General features: G+C 31.7%; 2 protein-coding genes across 9 annotated transcripts in view; one reads left to right on the top strand and one right to left on the bottom strand.

Moving 5' to 3' along the window:
• Positions 1–737: 737 nt before the first annotated feature.
• On the bottom strand, positions 738–5,205 carry aft (cap methyltransferase 2). 7 transcript variants are annotated; one of them, XM_076419281.1, is made up of 6 exons: positions 5,081–5,205; positions 4,727–5,027; positions 4,517–4,669; positions 4,280–4,465; positions 4,090–4,210; positions 2,878–4,029 (listed from the first exon to the last, which is right to left on the bottom strand). In XM_076419281.1, the coding sequence occupies exons 2-6, from the start codon at positions 4,997–4,999 to the stop codon at positions 2,909–2,911; spliced, it is 1,854 nt and encodes a 617-aa protein (XP_076275396.1). In that variant the 5' UTR covers positions 5,000–5,027; positions 5,081–5,205; the 3' UTR covers positions 2,878–2,908. The 7 variants fall into 7 exon arrangements, 4 of the variants coding, with proteins under 4 accessions (XP_076275397.1, XP_076275398.1, XP_076275396.1 ...); XR_013008488.1 differs by lacking the exon at positions 2,878–4,029 and adding an exon at positions 738–857 and having other exon boundaries at positions 4,090–4,206; positions 4,727–5,091; XM_076419282.1 differs by lacking the exon at positions 2,878–4,029 and adding an exon at positions 738–857 and having other exon boundaries at positions 4,727–5,091.
• A 1,431-nt stretch (positions 5,206–6,636) lies between these two features.
• form3 (FH2 domain-containing protein formin 3) overlaps positions 6,637–25,485 on the top strand; it is an 89,924-nt gene continuing 71,075 nt past the window's right edge. Inside the window, exon 1 of one of the 2 annotated variants that reach the window (XM_076419277.1) lies at positions 6,637–6,945. The gene's annotated coding sequence lies outside the window, so the exon portion shown is untranslated. The remainder of the gene's footprint in view (positions 6,946–25,485) is intronic. The other variant, XM_076419279.1, reaches the window with a different exon arrangement.

Consider the following 25,485-nt stretch of genomic DNA (forward strand, 5'->3'; position numbering starts at 1 on the left):
TACTCACTCACTTGCTGAAGAAGTCTATTGATATCGGGGGAAGGCATCAAAAACATGCCCATCAAAATTTAAAGTTAAATTAATAACGTATTTTCGAGCGACTATGAAAAATATCGTATACACCACACAGCCCAAAAGTTGAAATCTCGGTCCTGCTCGTCATGATTCCCGAGGCGAAGCCGATATAAAATATCCGAATCCGAAGATTAAATATGTTTTACTGGGAGTGCTGCGTTACACTCAGTGCAAACCGGGGGAGGTTCAAGCTTCAAAAGGAACTCATGGGCTATCCTACAATGACCTATTTTTAGTCGGGTATATACAGATAAACTTTTCCTTGGTATGTCCTCTATATATGATCGTTGGCAATAATTTATTTTGATCTCCCATAGTTTATTTTCATCCAACAAATGCCTGGTCGAGCCTTTTATACAGTTTCAAAGTATGAGCATTTAGGTCTTTATAACAAAATAAAGCATTCACCATTAATGATTCCAATATCTTTTCCCACACACTAAGTACTACCAAAGGGGACATTTCAGCTTCGCAGTACATACTCTCTACTGGACACGTCTGGAATGCACCCAGGGATAAACTTACAGCAGTGTTATGTATAATGTTCAACTTTTTATATAAGAAGAAGCCGTTAGTAATATCGTATGGATCGAAGCAGGCTAAGCAAGTGTTTTTAATATAATTAATATGAGGAAGCGGTAATCAAATAAAGCCCCAAAAACTTATGTTCAGTGTTATTTATTATATTGTTTTCATCAAGGGTCATGTACAGTAGTCGATTTGCTATTGGCAAATGATAATCGAGCTTCTGCCGCCCATGATGGAAAGGAATCGATGCATCTCTGTAAAAAAAAACCTGGTTTAAGCTTTAGTTACGGATATGAAGATACACCGTTAATTCTAACTCTAAATGACCGGTTTCGCGGAAAGGAAGGTACGAAGCGATATATCCTGCCACTCAGTTTCCATTCTATCTCTTGATGGCGTCAAAGGCATTATCTAAATCTAAATGCTGCGGTGGTGTGTTGCCTTTTATTGAAGCCCTCCATAACATGATTTTCAAAACATAATAAGTTATCTATGGTATAAAATCCCTTAACAAAGCCTAGTTTGAGGTCACCGAGTCGTCCGTATCTTTGTGTGAAATGTATCAACTAACTGTCGCTCTGGTAACTTACAGAAGTGATTGGTAAGAGATACCGGTCTATCACCGATGGACTATTTCCGTACTGATGGTAGCTCACCTATATTCCAAATTATATTATAAACGTTCTATTAATTCTAATCCAATCTAGGCCTTTGGAAGTATCTCTACTTTTCAAAAAAGCATCTGAGAATTCTGCGTATGTGATGGGTTAGTCCAGTATAGTGCTGCATAATTTGCATTGACAATAGCAAACAGTACAAAACTGTGTTCCTTTAGAATTGTAATAATATGATTTGACGGTTTTTTAAGAACATACTTACGATTCATCGCCCCAGGCAGTTTTCAGACTACCATACGTTTTAAAAATCGCGTCCCACTTTTTACCAACCTTCTGAAATGCATGGAATATTAAATTAATTTTATTTTTATCTAGTTAAATATTGGACTTTCATTTAGTGTTTTTAAACCCGATGAAATTGAAAATGAAGAAGAATCAGAAGGAATTATAAATGCGAAAAAACCTCTGAAACTATAATCTTGTCAGTGAGTCAGAAGTAAATTCAAACAATGACAGTTTGACAGTTTTCTTTCAAACTATTCGACCATTATATTGACAATATATTATTAATACGTGTTACCTAGGAAATTATTAAAATATTTTATTTTTATTAATATATAAAAAATTATTAAGAGGAAAATGGTGTAAATTGATCAATAAAACACAACATTAACAAGCTGACTTGGTGGCGCAGTTGTAAAGGCGGCAGGACAGGACACCAGCTGTTCCGATATTCGACAAGAAAAATGATCCCAGTCACGTCAGTAACCTGGCTGAGTAAGAGGGGGATGTTTCGACAGCCAGAAAACCGCTCTATTATAGATAATTCTGGTAAAAAGTCTCACCCTGTGTCTTCTATACCGACATTCGTTATTTATTCTTCACCTTCGTTTATTTCCTTAATTTTATACTAGGTTTACCAATCGAACTTATGTTTCTTGCAAAACACATATCCTATAAAAAAACCTATGATCAGTGAGAGTTTTATGTGTAAATATTTTTCGTCTTCTTCACCAACTCGAATATATATATATATATATATATATATATTTGTGAACTGAATTATCAATCTCTGAATTCTGATACCTGAAAATCTTAATAAAGATTTTAAAAACAGCTTCATGCTAAGCCGAATATCAAGACTAAATCTGAACTAATCATTTCCATATTTGTTTAATTGTTTTTCTCCTGGTGCTAATAATTTTTGTTCCTATATTACTATAGGAAAGTAAATTTCGATTATGAAACTTTTTAAAATTTTAAATTATTAGGACATAATTAGTTAAAAAGATATTCATTTATAGGCGAATATTTTGGTAATTTTCGACGTTGTTCGATTTCATCCTAGGACAGTTTTGCAACAAGTAAACAGTATGGCTCTCTAGACTATTTCACTGGATGAATTGTACTTTTGTATTTAAATTTTTCTCCTTGATTAATCACTTGTTAGAAGCACCCATATTTGATATGTCTTTCCTGTGAAAAAAAGTATATTTAAGTCCGCTATAATAATATTATAATTTGACTGCCAAAGAGACACGAGGTACTCCCCAAAGATACTCACTCACTTCTTCACAGAAAAGGTAGCACATAAGCTATATACATATAAGCATGGTGAGGAGGGAAAGGAAGTACTTAGACAATAATACAAAAGTAATAAAAAAAATGTTATATATTTTAGACAATTTTTATGGTATACAAAACTGGTTGCAAACTGATAAGGCTGCAACTACTAGATCCAAATGAGAATTAAAAACATCAGGAGAAAAAATTTGTATAATGTCTGATGGAAATTGAGAATAATCTAAATTTTTATAAGACTCCTGAATCTTATTACATATATCAAAGACTTGATTACATTTGCTTAATGGTTCACAAAACAAAATCCATCCAAGGCCAAAATATACTTTCTTAAAGCCAGTGGCTAGTACACTCCATAAACCGGCTAAGAAATGTGTGTGAAATGGTATATTTAATAAAAACATATTTTTTCTTTGTCCAATAGCTGAAGATAGTCGTAAAAACAAATCTTTTTGAAACTGATAATAAGGTACCAATTCAAAATCTCTTACATTTATTACAATATAATTATCCTTTAAATACTCTATGAGTAACCTGTACAAAGATGACGTTGATCGTTTTTTATTAGTATATGATATTAACATGTTAATATCTTCCATTGATGCAAATTTTGAAGTATAAACATGTTCTATTCTGAGTCCATGAATAATATTAAAATACTCCCGTAAATCTGTTTCATTTAAACTAAGGCTATTGTTAAAAACACTTGTTATGGAATCAAAATTACTTAGTTTTCTCTTTTTCTCATGTACCTTGGCATATGAAACAATTTTTCTGTTCTTTTGTATGGGTTTTAAACCACATTTCTTTTTGTAGTATGCAGCAATCACTGTCTTCAAATGGTGTAGCTCATTCAGTTCATTTTCATCAGGATGATAAAAGTAATGAACATTGTTTAGAATCATGGGTATCTGTCTATCAATGAAGAAATATTGACAACAATTGAGTATTTGTGTCTGAAATGATTTAGGTATATCTGTTAGAGCAAACATTGAAAAGTTGCTTTTAAAACCACCTAATTTGTAAGGTTGTATTAGGTCATTCCATATGTTTCTAGCAACCTCAATACCATAAAAACTACTACAAACAACATACAATTCTGAATTGCCACTTTTTGATGAACATGGTTTAAACAGACATACTTTCCCAAAGAAACAATTGAGCATATAAAGTAAACATATAGTAGAATCTTCAAAAATAGTAAATATTTTTAGTACAAAAGTGCCACCTGAATACAAAAACATATATTTTGTATTTTATTTTAAACGATTCAAATATTTGTACCCACCTTTTTTTAAACACTTTAGAGCTGTAAATGTTTCACAATACTGCAAAAATTCTACTAATCTCTCCTGTTCTCCTGGGTCCTCTATACAATCAATACTTCCATCTGCTGTAACCAGGTCTACCTTAAGTAAATATTCAACCGTAGTGGATTATGAAATTCGTAGTGGAGTATGGAGTATATATCAACATACCATATATTCTGAGGTAGCTTTCTCAACTATATTACAATGATTATAGTATTTCTGAATGTTTCCTGTTTGATCCAAACCAAAGAGCCAATGTCCAGATGTATGATTAATGAGTCGATCATCCGGAATCATTTGGGATAATGAATTACCTTCAAAATGAGGATTCAAAGTGCTAGCTAACCAATACCACTACAAATAATAAAAATAGTATGTTCTTTCTAGTATATATAATAGTCGTACCTTTTTATGAGGATAATGTAACACAATATAATGGTTCAAAGCACAAACAAATGCTCCTGGAGCTTCACATAAATGAAGGCTTCTCAAATGATCAGATGCAGAATGTGAAAAAACTGGAAATGTACTAATAATTTCATAAAACTTGCACCAAGCCTTAAATATAATAAAGTCAATAAAATAATAATACATTTTACTTTTCTTCCAATGAACCTGTGTTAGAAGTTCTGGGTGAACTGTCTTTCTCAAAAGGGGCATAACATAACCAGCAACATCTCTTTGTTTAGTATAGTGAGACCACTCTAATAAATCAAAATGATTCAGTTCGCTTTTCGCTGCATTTAATGACTGCTTCATATCTTGTAATTCGTCAACAGTAAATTTGTCTGTGTTAAAAACTTTAACTGGTAGATTCCAAGAATCTTTTTCAAAATGAAATATTCTTTCAAAATAAATACTACGGATTTCTTTTTGAGCATGAGTCATGATATAATTGGTATAGAAAATTAACTAACTAAAATATGTTTATATAAATTATTTATAATTTATAGGTTATATTTTTTTTACAAGCTTGTAGATTACAGGTTTCCTCTTTAACTTATCATGTTAAACAGCTGATGTTTTGTAAGGTTATGGGATTACAAAGTATTCTCTGCAATTAAAGAATTTTAAAAAAAAGTTTGAACAAAAAGTGATATACTGAAAACAAGTTCACATAAAATGGCAGATGAGAACGACAACGACCGTATTGATGATAATCAGAAGCCAGAAAAGATGTTTACGTTAAAAAAATGGAATGCTGTGGCTATGTGGAGTTGGGATGTTGAGTGCGATACGTGTGCTATTTGTCGTGTTCAAGTTATGGATGCATGTTTAAGGTGTCAAGCAGAGAGCAAAAAGGACTCTTATGGAAAACAAGACTGTGTTGTGGTTTGGGGAGAGTGCAATCACTCATTTCACTATTGCTGTATGTCTCTATGGGTGAAGCAAAATAACCGTTGCCCACTGTGCCAACAGGAATGGTCAATACAAAGGATGGGAAAATAGTACTTAATAATGGGATAATTTACAACTATATAACTTGTTTATATAATGTATATTTTACAGGCGAATATAAAATGAACTATTTTTAACATATAAATATATGTCAACTTAGTTGTAATTAAATCTAAATTAATAGTTTTTATCATTTTTTATAGACGATTAATGAAATATTTTCAATAAATATCTGAATTAAGTATCTTTTACAAATATATTTTATTTAAAATAATAAACATTATCCAAATCGACCATTTATTCATTTACTTTTTAATTAAATTATGTATTAGATTACATTTGGAGAAGAATGATGATGGTATTTCAATACAGAATAAATATAATTTAATTTGTTTCATGTTTTAATTCAATTCACTCATTTTGAATACTGTAATACTTGTTAAGCATATGTATTACAGTGTAATTCATTAATAATATTAATAATTAAATTAGAAATTTATTTAAATTTGTTTTTATACTGGCGATTCAAAAATTTACTAACTTATTGTTAAATAGTGTACATTTAATTATTTATTAATTTTAATATTTCTATTTTGACATATTATAAGTTCTCTAATGTTCCTTGGACTTTTCCTATTAGGACTACATAATAAATTGTTTTGGGTATTATGTAAATTTCCTTAATCATTTAAGATATCGAATCAGTATGGTGAAAAATAGTATTGCTACTGATACTGCAGGAATGTTTTAAATCTTTGCAAAAAATACCTTCGCCAATTTATCATGAAATTTAATTGAATTATATGTTCATGGTAATAAATACAATAGTTAAAAATAGGGGTGCTTGTAAATTATTAGGCCTGTTGAAGATAAAAGAGGGATTTTTTTGAACAAACCGTCATCATTTTCAATTTATGTTATTTAATGAATTCAAAAAAATTGGTTACTGCCCTAGAATTATAATTTGAACGAGTCGTGATTATTTGGCAAATTACCCTCCGAATATTTCGTAAAACGGTCCATCATCAATCGCCCACTAGGCCCACATCCCACGCAACATATACCATAATACCTTCCACGAAACCATCGTCGTCGTCGTCGGCTACGGATCGAAAGTGAAAGTGTCCGAACGAAGGCCGAGACTTCGCACTAGAGGCGTACCCGCGACCGTACCGGTCACTTCGCAGCAAAAAAGGCCCCAAGACGGGCGACAATCGAACGCAAAGCAGCCCCCAATTGGTGGCGTAACGGTGGTTTGCGCGAGGGTGCGCTCGTCAGGGTGTTTTTTCACGCGATTGGCCGGATATTCGGGCGAATACACGACGCCGAAGGTGCATGTGTGCCGACTGGTGACTGCGGTTGACACTTGTTGTTGTTGTTATTGTTGGGTTAAACTTCTCAAGCAGCGCTAACTCTTTACTGGAATTGATCTTTCGGTAAGTTACTTTTTTATATTTTCTATACATTATTTTTCAGTGGACACTATGAAACATTTATCCATGCCATTCGTATTTTTCTATGATATTACCTTCAAACCAAGGTAATAGTCCAGAAAAGGACAGGTACCAGTAAGTTACGACAACAAACGCTTGAAATAGCCTTTTCATTGCTAATTATTTCGCCCAGAATGTTCTTTTATTGAACTATTTCTGTAACAACTTAGTATCGGTTTGTAAAATATTTTAATACATTGATTTAATTCAATGAGGATAAATAAATCGAATAATGTAAAGCTGTTCACAATAAACGTCTTAATTTGTGTTACATTTATTATGGAAAATATAATGGTGGTGTTAATCATAACTTTGTCACAGCTATTTGTGTTGATGGGCCTGATTTATTACTTCCATTATTTTATATATGTAATATTCACTAGTCTGGGTTATCTCTTTAGGTGCTCATTTCTCAGTTACCATTTCTTATTTAAATAAGGGCGTGTTACTAAAATTGTTATATCAAGTTTTAAGGCAATTTAAGTTTTGCATATCAGATTTGATAATACATTTTTCTTACATGGAAAATATATTTTTGTTACATTGATTTTAAAACTTATATTTACATGTGCTGGTTCTTATATGAGTTTTCGAACTTTATACATTCTTCGTACTTAAAGTACCATTAAAGGCCTAGTTATTTGCTTCAATTTACGAAATTAAAAAACATTATCCTTTATAAATGTATTATAAAATAACTACAATTAACTACAAATAACTAACTAATAAGTACAAATGGCTTGCTATCGGTATTTATGAGAATCTGCAAAAATGCAGAATTTTTGGGCTTTTTACGCGTCCTGTTTAATAATCTAGTAGTGAAACTTTGAACTGTTTAATTTACTTCAGAACTTAATTTACATGGGAAATTCAATCCTAGCTGCCATATTCCGCAGACATTGAATCTTTTGATTATCACTGATTCAGACATGGTATGACTGAGGGGAACTATTTTTATGAAGATACCAGGAAATTAGTTATTCTCAATCGATGGGACACGATCGATGCCTGATTGTTACAATCTTTTGAAACACATACGAAATTGTATGGAAAATTAATATATAATGATTTAGCTTCATTATTATAACGCTGTGGTATATTCAAATAAAAATAAGAAAGAATAACGGTTTCACTAAACACTTTGCGATTATAAAATATATTGAGTTCTGAAAAAGAAAAATCCACAACCTTTACTTATTTGGAGTTCCTGATAAAAAAAAAGTTTATGATGTTACCTTTAATCCATGGACATACCCTTGAAAATGAGAATAGTTATCGTGATTTTACTATGAAACGATACCATTTAACGAAATTAAAATCGGATATATAAATATGATCTCAGTGAATTAATTAACTTTTAACGGTTGATTAATTATTTGATATTTTTTCAAGTAACTACTAACTCATTCTTAACGTTTCGGAATACCTAGAATTATTTAAAAAATGGTTTTAATAGAATAAACATTTAAATAATATAGTAACACCGACAAAAATTAAAAAGTTTGTTTATAGGTCAATGTTCTGCACTTAAGTTAGTTAATTTTAATACACTCGTACTGCATAAGTGGGGCATAATATGAGCCACCAAATATATCATAATATGAACTAAAATTAAATTCTTAGAATTTAATTGGTATTTTTTTATGTTTTAAACTTGTCATGTTTGTTTTTAACAAAGTACATTGTTTTGGGCTAGTTTTGTTGGATTTTTAAATTTGTATCATTATTTTTACCTTGAAAACCCTTGAAACCATGAAAATGGAAATAGTTATCAAGCTCCGACTAAAAATGATACCTTTTCATATAATTAAAATTATAAATATAATTGTTATTTCAGTTAATTAGATAATTTAAGAGGAATGCACGGTTTCATAAAAGTATTAGGCCACTGCTTTATTTCTGTTTCTGTTTTCAACCTCAAAAATTATTGGTTTTGTATTTTTGTGGTATACCGAAGATTTTACAAGGAAAAAGTAACTCATCGTTAATTACATTTTTATGCATGTTTTCTTATGATTTTTATAATAGACTTTTCGGTCACGGTAACTCTAGATTTAAACAAGCTGTATATGAGTATTTAAACACTTTTTTTTAAATTGAAATGTTCAGAAATACTAAGTATGGAATATGGTTGCGAGCAAATGGTCTATGATATAGCCATGCGACTTTAGAAAACCCCACAAGAAAAAGTTTAATAAGGTCAGATCGTAATTTTAGCAAAATTTCCGTCATGACATCCACCGTATGGCAGGTAATGTCATCCTGCTAGAATAACATATCATCCATGCTCATATCGTTCAAAATAAATCGATGTCATATTTTTGTAGCGCTCGTTGCTGACTTTACCATTAATTTCATTTAATTTTTTCACCAAAAAAAAAAGTAATTTTTGTTGGTGTGCCCCCTGGTGAATCTGATGCATGTTGACGTCGTTCGAAAATGTATCTCGACCTTATAGATGATTGGTCATCGTTTAAACATAATTTTTTCATGTTTAAAGATGAAAGTTTAATCATTTTGACGTGCCGCTAATTTTGTAACTTGCTATGGTCCATTAGACATCGGTAAAAATAATAAAATAATAAGTAACATAAGTAATATTTTTGCGGATATACAGCTTTTTTAGTCACTTCATCAAAGAAACCGCGATGATTGTTAAACGATTTTTTCCTTTCTGAATGCTAACTAATTGGTATTTTTCTGCGTGTAGATCTTGAACTCTTGAGTAAGTTCAATACAAAAGAGATATTTTTAGTTTGAGGTAAATAACACTTGTCATGGTATATTTCTTGCGGTAATTCCATTCATTACTTTCGAATTAAAATATTTATTATCATTTTTAACATGAAAATTATACATTTTACAAAAATATGTTGTACACTACGACAATTATCGAATAAGGAGTAGAGTAAAAAATCTTACTTTATTAAAGGATTTGACTATATACAAGAACATTTTTTATCAAGTTGACCAACATCTCGTTACCCATTCTGTAAATTCGTCCCATTGTTTAAGGTTTTATTTATAATTTCTATATTAATATGTATGTTCATGTTATTATTTCAATGTTAATTGAATATTTCAATATAGTATAATTTAAAAAAAAAAATATATGATACCAAAATGTATTTTGTTAATTTAATATATATTTTCAGCGTCTTGATATTTTGATCCTTCTATATTGAGTGGGACACAGTTTTATTAATGTAACTTTATATCTTTAAAATAATCGACCACATAGTGGTCGACCAAAATAGCTTTAATATTCCTATTGGATTTAAAAAATAAACACCCTGTGTAAATCAAGAAATATAATTTTTCTGTATATTTTAAAGTCTCCTTTTTACCAACGAGGATTTATCTGGACCTGACATACTGTTTAACGTGGGCTCCGAATCACGGTCCTCGACATTAAGCCTACCGACTGGCGAGTGACCAACTTAGAAATCATTCCAGAAGATATCCGGTCTTAGCCAGCCTGGTTACTGGCGTGACTGGGATCATTTTCCTTGTCGGGCTTTACACTCTTGCCTAGGACAAACACAAATTTTAAACAATGACAAACATAAATTTACGATCAGGCCCCAGCAGGATTCGAACCCGTGGTTATCGCAATAGTAGGAGGACTGTCCCATCGCCTTTACCACCAACGCCACCAAGCCGGCTCATAACATGTAATATTCCCAAGCTCGCCAAATTAATATTTGTATAAGAAAATTGTTTTTACAGTTTTTATTTACCAGTTAATCGGTCTGAAGACTCTTCAGTCGTTTCATATATCCTGAAAGACATATTACATTCATCTTTAAGCAGAAAGAAAGATTCGTAACGCTAAAAACCACATTATCCAATTTAAAATCGCTTAATATTAATAAAGTAATGATGGAGTGGTTCATTGAAACAAAAACATTTTTTTTTCGATTTTTTTTCTATCGTTCATAGGAAACAAGTGCATGACTATGTCCTCATTGACTATGTGGAATTATAAAAAATCAGAATATTGCAAAATAATTCGCTGTTTTAACGAAGGTGTTTTTTATTTTAATTAAAATAAGTCGACTTATTATTTAAAATATTGCTCATCGCTATTTTCCTGATATTTCTGGGTGCATTATAAAATCGGTAGGAGCAACATCCGGTGAATTAAGCGTATGTATTTGAATATTTCTTTCTTTTTTCTACAGTAATGAATGTTATTATATTTCAAATTTATTCTGTTTTGTCTTTGTATAGAAATTGAAGTGTTGAATATAGGTAGAATATACGAGAGCAGTTTAGTAAGTTAGTGACTTTTTAAATTAAATATATATAATTTTAAATTTTTTCAATATTTGCCTTTTAATCCATGCACTCACTGCACCTACCAAATAATAGGTTTTCAGAGGTCCTCAAAATAGCCATAGATTTCATAGCAACGCATTGTAGTTTACAATAGTTGTGATTAGGAAGTAATTCTTAGGTTAATTCTATGTTTACAAAAGTTTTTAGGTACTATAGTAGTTTATTATTTAATAGAAAAAATTAGCAGCATATAATGCGAGAATAAGTGTATAAGGTAGGAATTATTCTTAAAATACTATATTTTTGTAACATGTACAATTATTTTTTCTTTGGCCTTTTTATTGGATCTTACCAACCGGCTATTTCTTCAGATTTGGAAGTAAGAATTATCCGCAGGAGGCTAAATCTGGAGAATATGCTGGATGAGGTAGCAGTTGGCAGCCCAAATAGGCGGATCAAATAAGTGTTGAGTAAACTACTGCTTAACTATTAAAACTGATGGTGCACAGTCCCCATAGTATTTGTTAAGCCTTTCCTTAGTTTCTTAATTTCTTAGTTCCTTAGTTTCTTCTTTCACGAAAAATAGTGGTTAATCACCACACGAAAATAACATTTTTTTCCATTTTTGTTAAAATTCGTGAGATTGTCTGTTGTCAATGGCTGTCGAACACAAGCTATGTGACGCAGCTCTCAAAATATCACAGTAGTCTATTCTATCATCATCTATTAATATCGATCATCTATTAATGGTTGAGGGCAGCAGTGATGTATTTGAAATTATTGCCCGGGAAATTCAAAAAGGGAATGCATTATAAAACTGCACTCGCATTCAGAAATTTGCAACGAAAGTGTTGGCAAGAAGAAATTTTGTTTGTGAATCATTTCCACATTGGGAAAATGCTAAACAGATTAGTTTTGGATCAATTGAACAAACCCTGTTTACAGAAGAAAAAAATCCATCTATTCATACAGATAAAAAACCATCACTAATATTCTTGAATAAGAATTATTAGCCAGATTTATATTCCACTGAATTATGGCTTTCACATCTTAAATATTCAATTCTCACTTCATGAACAATTAATACTACTTGATATAAGGTTTGATTTAAAAAAAAACCAAGGCGAATCAGCTATATGAAGAAAGTGGTTAAAATTAAATGGTTGATCCAAACTACTGAAACTACTGATTATTTGAAATATTTTAATACCAGAAGTTTAAAGCGATAAAATAATTCAATAAAACAGAATTACGTTGTATTTTTGCTATTAAGACACAAACTATTCATTCACCACCACTCATCCGATTCAGAAAAAAGCAAGATGATAAATAAAAACCGGTCTTTTGGCAATTAACGCCACGCTGAATGGACTACGCCCACTGGCCTTAATTGCGATCATTTTCTCGCATAATCAAATTCAATTTACGAAATATTTTCAATCAATATTATTCGGAAATAATGACGCTGAGAAGCATGGGCGATGCTACAGATTGATTTTTACTATAAGATACTTTTTGTACACGAACCGCTATGGTGTGCAAATTAAAAAGTTTTTTTGTTTGTTTATTTTTGTCTAGTATTTACATGCTTTTTATGTCTTGGATGAATTTATTGGCTATTAAATATAGCAACAGTACCATATTTCAATAATGTTATTTATTTGGAAAGGAAGAAAGAAGGTTATTCTTTCAATTATTTCAAAATATTATTGACATCAATTAGCATATTAGTTTTTTGTTTTATTTATTTAAATTGGTTACTTTTTTTGGGTAAAGAAAGTCCAATGTTGACAATTTCGGATTTACGTTTTTTTACGTTTAAGTGGTAAATATGTATTTTCAGTGAAACGTTTTCCAATTCTTCATCCCTAAATTTTATAGTTTGTCCTAGTCTTTCATGGCCCTGTAACAAAGTTGTAATAACATTTTAAAATCATAGAGAATTATGTTTGCGGTAACTATATTGTTAAAGAAATCCCTTAACACTTTCAATTGTTATTAAAATCTGTCGGCTTGGTGGCGCAGTGGTAAAGGCGATAGGAGGTCCTCCTGTTGCGATAGCCGCGGGTTCGAATCATGCTGGGGCATAATCGTAAATGTATGTTTGTGATTGTTTAAAAATTGTGATTGTCCTAGGCAACAGTGTAAAGTACGATAAGGAGAATGATCCCTGTCACGCCAGTAACCAGGCTGGGTAAGACCGGATGTCTTCTGGGATGATTTCTAAAGTTGGTCACTCGCCAGTCGGTAGGCTTAATGCTGAGAACCGTGGTTCGGAGCCCGCGTTAAACTCTAAGTCCAGATAAACCCCTAGTTGGTAAAAGCAGATTTGAAAATATATTTTAAAAAAATCATTAAAATCTAAGCGATCTTTTTGATAAATACAGTTTAATTTGTAATTATTTTTGATATTTGTAGAGTGAAATTTTTGGTCTCCCGTTGTGCTCTCAAAATATCAACATGTATGAGAATAAATATTTACTTTACCAACAAAATTTTCTCTATATTATGTTTATTTTAATAATGATATTTTGTACAGGAAAACACTAAATCACTTCATTATATAGTAACTTAAAATGGAAAGAATTTAACATGCTGTTTCAATTTTAATTATAACGGTATATACAAAATTATAATACATTATAGTAATTTAAGAGTAATTAAATTTTTAGAATTATTGAACAATGGTTGTTGGGCGATTGAGAAATAGATAAGTTAATAATAGAAACGTTAAAATTTTTAATTAAATTAAAGTTCAATTATTGTGTACAATTTTAACTCATGCATTCATATTAATAAACAATATTTTACCAAAAAAATTATATGTATTAAGATATAAAATATTTTTAGCAAAAAAAATGGAACCTAATTTCAAATTCAAAAATTAAGTAAGGAAAAATTAAAAAATAGTCAAACAAGTCCGTGCCGAACCCAACCAGTTATATTAGTTTAGATTTGTTTTGTTGGTAATTAAATTTTTTGTATGTTACAAAATTATATTTTTATTTCACCGACTTCAAAGTCAACGATTATTATTACATATTTTATGTTTAAAAATATTTTTTTTGTTAAGAATCAAAGTTAATAATTAATTTTTAGTGAGTTCCTTATTTATATTTTAAAGTTGGTTCAGTTTTTTTGCTAAAAATATTTTATTTTTCTCTTTTTAGTTTTAGATATTTACTCAATAAATTACTTGGTTATTTTATTTAATATTATAAAGGGTAGGCCAAGTAAAGGTGCATTCCGTATGAGGACAAATAGGAACAAACAAACAATGATTGAAAATAAGCAACGCTTCAGGCCCCGGACTCCGCTATCTAGCCTAGGAGATTTGACAAATGTTCTAACTAAACTAAAACAGCAGAAAATTGTTCTCCGTGCTGGGAATCGAACCCAAGACCTCCGTTTGGAATCTAAATGCTTTAACCATTACACAATAGAAGCAGCAGTACAATATTTCTACGAGGTCTTATATGCTATAGTTAGTGCTTAAAAAACAAAATGAATGGCTTTTGCACAGAACGACTTCCGATTTTCCGTCACATCAAGTCGGAGGAAGTCGGTTAAAAAAGAATAAAAAGTCATCTATGTTAATTTATTTCCACATATTAATTCTGTAAAAAATGCAAGGATCATGAGACAATAGTTATTTCAGTAGAATTTCATTGATAATCCAATGACTGATAATAAGAATTATGTCTAGTATTTCAGTTGGTGTTCAATGAGCAATTACTTAAAAGAAATTCCATGCGGTTGTGTTTCTCAGAAATCGAACGTCATAATTGCGTTTTATTTGGTGCACAATACATAAAATGATAAATCTTGGAATTCCGACTTCACCTATTTAAATTGTTAAATAAAAATGTAATGGTTTATCATTGTTTTTAATAAAACATTTTGTTGCTAGTTTATTGATCGAAATGGATGCTATTCATTGCTTAAATAATATAAGTACGTCTCTGCCTTTTCGCTGCATATATTTTGTTGTATTTTCCAGTGTTTAGTTCATTGGCGGGTCTTGTAAACTGCCTCTTGTAGGTTTCCTGTAACTGTAGGCAGAGATGTATTTTTTGTCATATATCATTTTGTTAATAGCTATGTGATATTTTCTTAGCTACTCAATCAGTGGCAATTATTTCCTATTTTGTTTTTATTATATTTCAAAATATACGCTGAACATCAATACATTTGTGTACATACATACTACGATGGTAGACACCCATCAATCAATTTCAACTTTTCCTTGAAAATCGTATTGCCCTGTTATTTCGTTATTTATGAGCAAATTAGAAAACTGGATCTATACAGTTTATAACATTTTGAACATCATTCAAGCTTGCAAATGCAAATCATACCTCAAAGAACTCGAATATTTTTTTCTCAAGCGGGATTTAAACCGAATCGTTCTGCTTTCGACTGTATACCCTGGCTTTCACTTAGGGCGGCTTGTGCAGCTGAAAATGTTTCTCTAAAAATTATTAGCCTTCTCACCACTACTTTTCAATATAGCAGTAGATGCAATAACACACACTTCTTGACCAATCTAATAATAGCCCTATAATCTCTGACGCAGATGTTGTGACTTTGAGCATTCTAGATCGCATTGGAGAGTCATGACATTATTCTGAGACCTGGACACTGTTACAGCCGGACATATACGATGGTCACTATTTATATTTCGAGAATTTCCAACACTGTTGTCATATGAGTCCATCTGACGGTTCAATTATAAAGTTTTACATTTTTGATGATATTCGTACTCAGAACATTTTGTCGCACGGACGCTATTTGTTTATTTTATATTTAGTTGAAAGTTTCGTCTCGGCAAAAAATGGAACTGAATCGTGAACATTTTCATGCGATGATTTTTTACGATTTTCGACGTGGATTATCACAACACGAGTGCATCAATCAACTTAATTTGACTTTTGGCGATGAAGCCCCATCAAAAGCCACTTTGAATCGCTGGTTAGTGCATTCAATCGTGGTCGTAGTCCGACGAGTTTCGTGAAGGTCGTCCAAAATCGGCTGTTGTGCCAGAAAACATCGAAGCTGTGTGCGAAATGATTAAGCAAGATCCATGTCACTTATTGTGAGATTGAGGCATCCCTAAGAATTAGTTCCACCAGCATACATGCGATTTTACATGAACACTTAGCTGTGCGAAAGTTATGTTCGCGTTGGATCCCACACAATTTGACAATCGCTCAAAAAAGGCTCGTGTCGATTGGTGCAAAGTAAATTCTGATTGGTACACAATCATCTGTTTGCCGGAAGTCTTCTGTGAAATAAGGAAAATAAACAAGAGACTATTGTATAGTATCCTTCGTATAAGCTTGAGGTCTTACTAATGACTTAGCTTAACCCATTTCTCTCCAAAAATAAAAATTGTGAAATATTATGGTATTTTGCTATCAATTTGACATTAAAATAATTGAAATAACATAATAAGTATTAGAAACTAGCAATATGTGTTGCCATCTACACCGAACATAATGTTGCGCTAGCGCAACTTTGGGAGTTTCCTAGTAAAAAAGTAAGAACTTTTTAATATGACGATCACATGATTTTATTTTATCAGAATGTACAAAATTGTTGATTATAAATATGAAAAAACTGACCAAAGTTTATGGCATCACTTATGAAATTTAGATAAACACTCTGTGTGGAGGTGACCGTGACATTTCTTGCATACGCATATCGTCTGGCTTTTGCAAATCTTGCATCTCTTGCTTGCATTTTCTTCGTTGCGGATTATAATATGATCAATAATCCTCCTTAACTGCTCCTGGAAATCTGTTTCTGCTGGGGCGTCCAAGGTTGGTGTTTATTCTCTGATCTTGGTGGTTTCTGTCCAGTTCAGATTCTTCTTCAGTTTTCAATAGACTTAATGCAATCTGCGATCTGAAATCTATTTAATTAATAGTAGAATTTGTTGGTAGTTGGTAAATTGTCCAGGCATTAACAATAGCACTGTTAATTCCATTTTAGCATAATGGCCATCACTATTTTTTGCTTCTAATTCTGATTCTATAGTTTGCAATGTTATTGTCATGCAAATCTACACCTCCCATGCCTTGGTTGTACTGGTGGATAACATTTGGTTCAGGCACTATGTTGAAGCACATTTTCACACCCAGTTTTCCTTCCGGTTGTATATTTTCACATTCATTATTGGCTCAAAAGTACCAAAGTTGGTAACGGCTGTTATAACAGAACTATGTGGTATAACAGCGAATACTTTGTGATTACAATCAAATCTATAATCAAAGTTCCCCTTTGGTTTTTTCGCTGAGCCTTTTTTTCTTTGAAGTGGACAGGAAGCCACTCGGTTTTCTCTAAAATACTCAAGAATTGCACGATCTCGAGCCTTCCTGAATTTTATGGCTTATAGCCATCATAAAACGTCCTCTACCAGCTCTAACTTCTGACACGCTTCGTCATCGCTCCGGGATCTAAACCCCCATTATCCGGAAAACTCAACAATGAACCGATGGGACATCCTTTTTGCTAGCCACGTATTTTCTATTTATCCGTTGCCTTTCTTATCTTGGCCTAGCTTCATTAGACATTGGATACAATGCGATATTTTATATTGTCTCAAGTCTTAATTATTTTTCCAGCTCACAAATATTACAAAAATCAATTAAATGATCTAATAAATTAGACCCCTAAACTATACAAAAGAAGGAACATTATAATTTTCGTAAACTAAAAATTAAACAATTTTCTTAAATATAAAAAAATGTACTTACGTAGAAATAAGCATTATTGTCTGAGAAGTAAACTAGAGATAAGAGAGATGGAAAAACTTTTTAAAGTTAAAAGAGGTAATACAAAGTATGAGCTAATCGTCACAGGTTTTCACAAGAAAGAAAACATATTTTTTATAATATTATCGATCTTTGAGGCAAATAATTTACCAGCGAGTTTTCAAATTACGTATGAAATACTTTCATGAGTGTTGTCTTTTCGCTTTAATTGCACTGTTGCCAACTCTACCTTCATCAGATAAATTCAAACAAATATATAGATCTGTTATATTTTCTACGCTTCAATGTTTTGTTTTCTTCTTTGAAGAGGGCGTTAGGGTCCTTGACACACCTTTAGTGATCTCTTGACCCTCATTGAATGTCAGTACCTAGAATTATTTTTGCAATACTACATTTAAGGTAAATTCTTCGGTTATTTTGACATTGTGAAAACTTTATAACAGGATTGGCAGATAGCTTACATCTTTGGAATATTAATTGGATACAAATGTACTGTTCTTGTTTGACATCTTACACTATAATTATAAATAGCTAAAACATAATGAATTAATTTCTCAAAGAAATAAAAAAGAATCTTTAATAAAACGAGCAATTATTGAATAGTTGCGTTTTGCTACTGTGTTACTGCGTATTATTATAATTCTGCAAGATAAAATCAGTTGCGGCTGTTCGTTCTTGGTATTTCAGCCAAGCCTTACAAGTTTTTAACAAATTATAGCGCACTTTATCTACGCTCGTAGCCAGGCCATTTTTTTCAACGTCTATCTCATTGAATATTCAAAATCGACAAGGTTTTCAAGAAATTATTGAAGCCAGTGAACTATTAAGACCATTTACATCGGTATTAATAACGAATTTAAAATTTACATATCGATTAACATCTTTACTGCGTATACGGTTTACGGAAAATAAGGTAAAAACGACGGCTTGAGCAATTAATTAAAGGATTTATGTTGATGACAACAATTAGTATCCGTGCTTGGAATTTATATTTTCCTCTTTCTGTTCAATTTTTTTCGAAACATATACGAGGTGTATAAGTAATGTTTTAAATCAGACTTTCTGGATATCGAACCATTGTTCGAACCAATAAAGAGCTTTATACACTGTCAATCCTCAAAATATTGTTGCAATAAAAAAGATGATGAAACAACCGCGATTAGTGTTACAGAATCATTCAATTTTTTAAAATTAATTTCTTAGAACTTCAACAATCTTATAAAATATAACTATACTGACATGTAGAAGATCGCCTCAGTAAGTTATCTGCTATACAGACGTATTACCTAAATCATATTCTAGAGATTATAATATCTCACTGTCTATAAATCAGTTCGTATGGTAGTATGCATTTGAGCCTGCGTACTTTACTATCATCGCGCACATCTAACTGTTTGACGAGTGCATTTGGACGCACTAGCACTATTTCAGAGTAGTTTGAATCACAGTTGTTCCATGGGTTCCAAGGGGATATTGCACCGAATTAGTTTGTTGAAGATGTAATATGGGGCTTCGACGATAGCTCGCAACACTTTATTCTGGAACCTCTGAAGGAGTTATATTTGTTAGATTGAAGCTATGATATAATTACTAGTAATACCCCACAGTTTAATACTATAGGCCCAAATGGGCGTAAGTATTGACTTATATAGAAAAACCTTGTCATCTAAAGATAATTTAGGTTTACGCCCTATCAGCCAATACATTTGGTTTATTTTAAGCCTAAGTTGTTTGGGTTTTGTCACCATTTGTTTTTAATCATAATAATGATCATCTTAAGCATCGGTCAAAATGCATTCCCAGATATTTAGCATTGTCTGCCACCGCCTGGTTTTAGGCCAGAACAAAAAAAAGATATAACAATGGACCAAGAGCACTCTCCTACGGGCCACCTGTATATATTAGACGTAACTCAGTGTATTCGTCATCCCGTTTCACAATAAAATGCATGTATGTAAGGTATGGTTTCAGTAGTTTAAACTACATGTGGGGCAAAAGCTTTTTCAATTTAACCTGCAGTGCAGTGTACTACACCTTGTCGAAAGCTACCTTATTATCTAGATAAGGTATATCGAGATATATCGAGAAATACAGCCGAGCAGTATTTTTTATTAAGTTTTTGGTAATTTGGCTGACTAATGTGTATTTGTTCTGTTGTTCTGCGTTTATTAATGATTGCCATTGCGAAGCCAAAATGATGATCAGGACTAATATTTCTCACTTCGGTAATCATTTTGAGCCTCTTAATTTATAATTTTTCAAAAACTTCCGAGATCACAGGTAACAGACTTTAGGACGATTGGAGGAGACGTCTTCTGATTTTTCCCTGGTAATCATTTACATTTGAAAACAAAACGGTATTGCAAAATCATATACAAAAAAAAAACTTGATTCGCAGCTCATGATCTGATAAATTTGCAAAAAGCAGAACATTCCCGAATTTATGAAGAAACTTATATGTTAATATTTTGGTATTGAAACTTACATGTCGTTTTTAGATATTTTTATTGACCCAGGAGGGTTAATATGAATGTATGAAGATGAAGAAACTGCTGCGAGGGTGGAAAATAATTAAGAATGTTATTGAACCAAATTAAATGAAAAACAGGGAACAGTTATCTCTAAAATCATATCAAAGTATCTCTCTATAGAAGAGCGGTAGTTGTTTAGCTGAAAACCATATTGGGAATTGTATTCAAGTTTAAGATGGTTTTTCAATATTTATATTATTTCGGGATATATAGCTGTTCTAGTGACACGACATGTAGAATGAAACTTTAAACGGTGTTTTAATCTTTAAGCACTTTTCTCAAAACGACATTTTATGAGACGGTTGACATGGTATTTCAAGTTCTACTGAAACGATATAAATATCTAAAGTACAATATGGAGTCAGAATTGAGAAAAACCCCTTAATCTAAATGCTGGTCAAAAAATAATTCAGATCTTCCAGTGGTCAAACTATTGAAAAATAATATTTTTTAATATTTCTGTGAATTAAGATCCGCTAAGTGCTGTTTTTTTTTTTCATTTTGATAAATCACTCTCCTACACAGTTCATTAGTTCTTTGTAACTTGTTCATCAAAAACTGAACTCACATGGTTCCGCAACATGGACATGATTGTAAATGTATGTTTGTAATTGTTTGTAGTTATAGTTGTCATTGTCCTACTAATAGAGAATAATAGAAACTCTAAACTTCATAATATCGCTTAATAACCATGTTAAAACATATTAAATGCTTTTATGCTCTGACCAACGAAACTCTCTTAAAGGTATCGATGATGTGTTTTCATCAAATCCGCTAATGGCGCAGATCCTTGATTCGTAAGGTCTGGTTATATCTCGACAAAACAACATCTTATTCATCTGGATCCCCAGCCACAAGGGAATACCTGGGAACGAATTAGTTGATGACCTCGTCAAAGTCTTCATTGTGAGTGAAATGAATGAATGAATGAAACTAATGAATCGAACTGAAAAACAATTGTAAGGAACCAATGCCAGTTTCCCATGTTTTGATGAAATAGAGAAATGTATTAACTATCACAAGAATTCATGACGTAACTGTTTCATTGATGGATATATTCTTGCCTCAAAATCTGTCCAAATTATTTAAGTTCCTCAAAGATATTGGTCTGTATGTTAAAGACTAATTTTAACCGGTACATAGCTGCAGTTTAAGATGACTTTTGTCTATACAAATCTATACAAATTTATCTTATCTATATCAAATTTATATTTATCTGTTTGTTAAGATGTTTAGTTTTTCTCGATGTTTGTTGTATAGGTTTAGTTGTTGATACATTTAATCATTTTATTAAAATTCTAAGCATAACTATTGATTATCGTTTTGGAATTTCTTGGATAGCGCAAATGGCGGAGGGTATTTACCCTAGGTTTCCGTTAATAATTCTTGTTTTCTGTTGGTAAAAAAGACTCTAAATTACGCCATGTTTTTGATTAGCACTGTAAAAATGTCTTAATATTATTCACGTCTATAGGGGAAGCACAAAAATAATAAGGCCATATATGCTACCATTTGCTTTTAAAACAGCTCAAACTGCAATTTTTTCCCGAATAGTTTTTGTACACTTTCCGACAGAATATTGCGCTATTCTTGTACCAAAACATCGGCCAATTGCTTCACTGATGTTGAAGAGAGGTTGAATCTGCTCCTCACTCCCAGATCTAAATCTCTTCCTAACGGTTCAATTATGTTGAGGCTTGGTGATTGTGCGATCTCTCAAACTACGGCTGAAGCTTTTTTGATGTGCATATGAGTGCATTATCGTCTTGGAATATATCAGTGTTTAGCAGCAATATATTATTCATAGTAACAACTACATCATGGAGAATGTTGAGATCTTCATTCGCCATAATCGGGACAGTAATGCGAATGAGGAGTTTTTTTTTGAGTAATATTTCTAATAATATTTACTATTTACTAAGAGTGATTATAAGTTCACAAAATATGTGTAAGAAAAAATCTAATGCGACATTTTGGATTTGATGTATTTGTGAATTTATAACATTCAATAAACTGACGATAATATTGACAACAACAAATAAGTTTTCCTTTCTTCGGGTGATAAACATAACAGCTATGCATAAAAAATATGTTGCAGTATGCCTTCACCAATCAACTGTTTCTTATTGAGTTTTATCATATCAATAAGTTATATGTTATTAAGGAGTGACAAAAATATGGTTTTTTCTGAAATGTTGAAATGCCTTGCATTAAAGATTCCGTTCATCATTAAATTACGATTATATCGTTCGTTCTGTACCACTGCTTTTTTATTTCATTTTCAAAGAAGTATCCTACGTTTCTGTCAAAACATACGAGTCGATGATATGATTTACACAAAACAAGTCGCTAAACTGCTGTTCTATTTCATCAGTATTTCTTGGTGTAATTTATATAACGGTAAAGTCGTTAAAACAAGCACTAGTGAATAGATTTGAATGTTTTAAAAACACGACAGGTGTCTTTTTTCTATATTCTCTAAAAATATCTTATGCAAATATTTAATTAGTTAATGTTCCGATTGCTAGTTAATTATTGAAACACGAGTTGCTATAAATTGTTGTTAATGGTTTCATGTCTTTATTAATGGCCGAGATATTTTTAATTATCCTGTTTTACAGTGCATGTAGATATCGAATGTTTTTAATCTGCCGTCAACATCTGAAATTATCGACCGGTGCAATAAAAACGAGCATTCCATTTTTTTTTGTTAATTATCTGATTTAGACAAGTCTTTCTTCATTCAACAACTGTTATGTTATTCTATATGATATGCAAAATAAGATTTAATGATTTGACGCAGAATTAACATTAACATCGAAAAAAATACAGAAAATTATAAAAAATGCAGAAAACAAAAGACAATATCGGTTGTAGGAGTTAGTTTTTTGTTTGTTCTCGCCTAGATTTGGAAAATACAAAAACGTCTATACATATCATAGATCTGTCATTTGGACTATTAGTTTACAATTTATAGTTGTTTCAGTGAAATAACTTTTGTTACTTTCAAAATAACTATCTATTCGACGCTACATTGCGATTTCAATAAGTACTTATGCAGCGGAACAGTCCAAATATCAGGTCCAAATCTTTTACAAAATATAGCATGAGGGCCTCGAATATAAGTTAACAAATAATTTATTTGACAGATGAGCCAGATTCTCAAATTCTACATTTTGGTAAGATACGGTCACCACTACTCAGATTTGAAATCCGTTCATGTTGGTGTAGCATAAAGTAATATCCCTGGACCAAGATTGTATTACGTATTGATTGTATAATCACTGACGATTCGGGACGGGACGGAATTAATACACCACTTATGGCCTTGGAACAAAAAAGAGACTTTATTTTGATCCCTGGTAATTTATACCCACACGATACAAGTCAGAGCGCCCTCTACTAACTCTTCTTCCTTTTTTCTATCCTGGCTCTTGTATCGAGACAAGTCATATATTTAACACTCCCCTTCAATTTAAATGTACTATATAACTTAACCTAATTAAGATTGTAAACAAACATTACAAAAGTACATTTAAATTGCTAGAACAAAACTATTACATTCTACATACAAATTTGTTCAAACTTAGAACTATTTTATTTCTACATTGCGAGAATTTTAACTTTAATTAATAATTTAACCAAATGAATCTACACAATTATGTGATAAACAAACGTAACAGTCAGTTTTCTACTTAAACACAATTCTCTCTTTGAACAATCATAGAAATAGTCGCCACAACACTGTCCAGTTTAATATCGATTTTATAGTTTGTTCTTGGAATGCCCAACATACACATGTATTTCTCTTCGAATGAGTTTCTTCCATGCCTCCGGGATGCTTTTATCAAATAGTATGAATCCATTAAAACTTCCTAGTTGATTACCATACCAGTCTTCATAACTTGCTCCTTCAAGTCCACTTCCGCTTTACATTAGTCCATGGTCTTCTGGCATCACTGAGGTATCATAACTAATTGGTCACTACTATTTCCATTTTCTGCTTTTAATATTGTACTCAATTTTTGTTTTCTCCAGTTTTCTAACTTTATCACCTTCACTTATTACCTTCATACCTGTTTAGATGTGATTTTGTAACTAACGAAACTTATATGCCTTTTAATCTTCTATATATTCTAGTACCCTAGAATTCCTCAATCAGTCAAATTATATGTTTTTGATGAATCTTTAATCTCTACTATCTTCTCTCTTTCCATTTCAATAAACTATTCTTCTTCATAAAGACTTTCCATTAAATTCACTATTTATTCTAACTGTCCTTTTAATAATGAGCCATCAATGGCTCTTATTATCAAGCTCTCTTATCTCTAATAATGAGCCATCAATGGCTCTCTTGGTTAACTCTTCTTCCTCTTTTCTATCCTGGCTCTTGTATCGAGACAAGTCATATATTTAACAGATTGTACTTGCTTTATACCTGTGATATCTCTAAATGTAAGGAAATAACGACGGTTACATTCGTTCATGATACTTTAATCGTTATGAGTATTCACATTAACCAGCTATATATGAATTATAAATAGCTCTAGTGCTACGAAGAAATTACTTATCCTAGAATGATACATAGCTCGTGATTGCATAAGTGAACACAGTGAAATATTTGAACATGACACTGGAGCCAAGGTCAAGTGGAAGAACATTATTAAGTTCAAAATAGACGAGAACAGAACCTTGTATGAGACTCAAAAAAGCGATGATTGCTTGCTTGACGAAAAATTGTTAGTGCATATATACCAAAATAAAATTATTCGGAGAAATTATAACATCCAGAAAAAGGTAAGGGTATCTATACGAGGGTCACTATTTATATTTCGGGAATTGGCAACACTGTTGTCATGTGAGTCCACCTGACGGTTCCATCGTAAAGTTTGACA

The sequence above is a fragment of the Rhynchophorus ferrugineus genome, unplaced genomic scaffold (genome assembly GCF_030347505.1).
Source record: "Rhynchophorus ferrugineus isolate W39M unplaced genomic scaffold, kcgeb_rfMv2 rfM1, whole genome shotgun sequence".
Lineage (NCBI taxonomy): Eukaryota > Metazoa > Arthropoda > Insecta > Coleoptera > Curculionidae > Rhynchophorus > Rhynchophorus ferrugineus.

Bases quoted from the DNA above. Each gene is read 5' to 3' on its own strand.
- aft (XM_076419281.1), bottom strand. From the start codon at position 4,999: ATGACTCATGCTCAAAAAGAAATCCGTAGTATTTATTTTGAAAGAATA. The intron at 4,466-4,516 runs GTACGACTATTA...TATTATTTGTAG, and splicing joins TACATTATCCTCATAAAAAG to TGGTATTGGTTAGCTAGCAC. The intron at 4,030-4,089 runs GTGGGTACAAAT...TTTTGTATTCAG, and splicing joins TCTAAAGTGTTTAAAAAAAG to GTGGCACTTTTGTACTAAAA.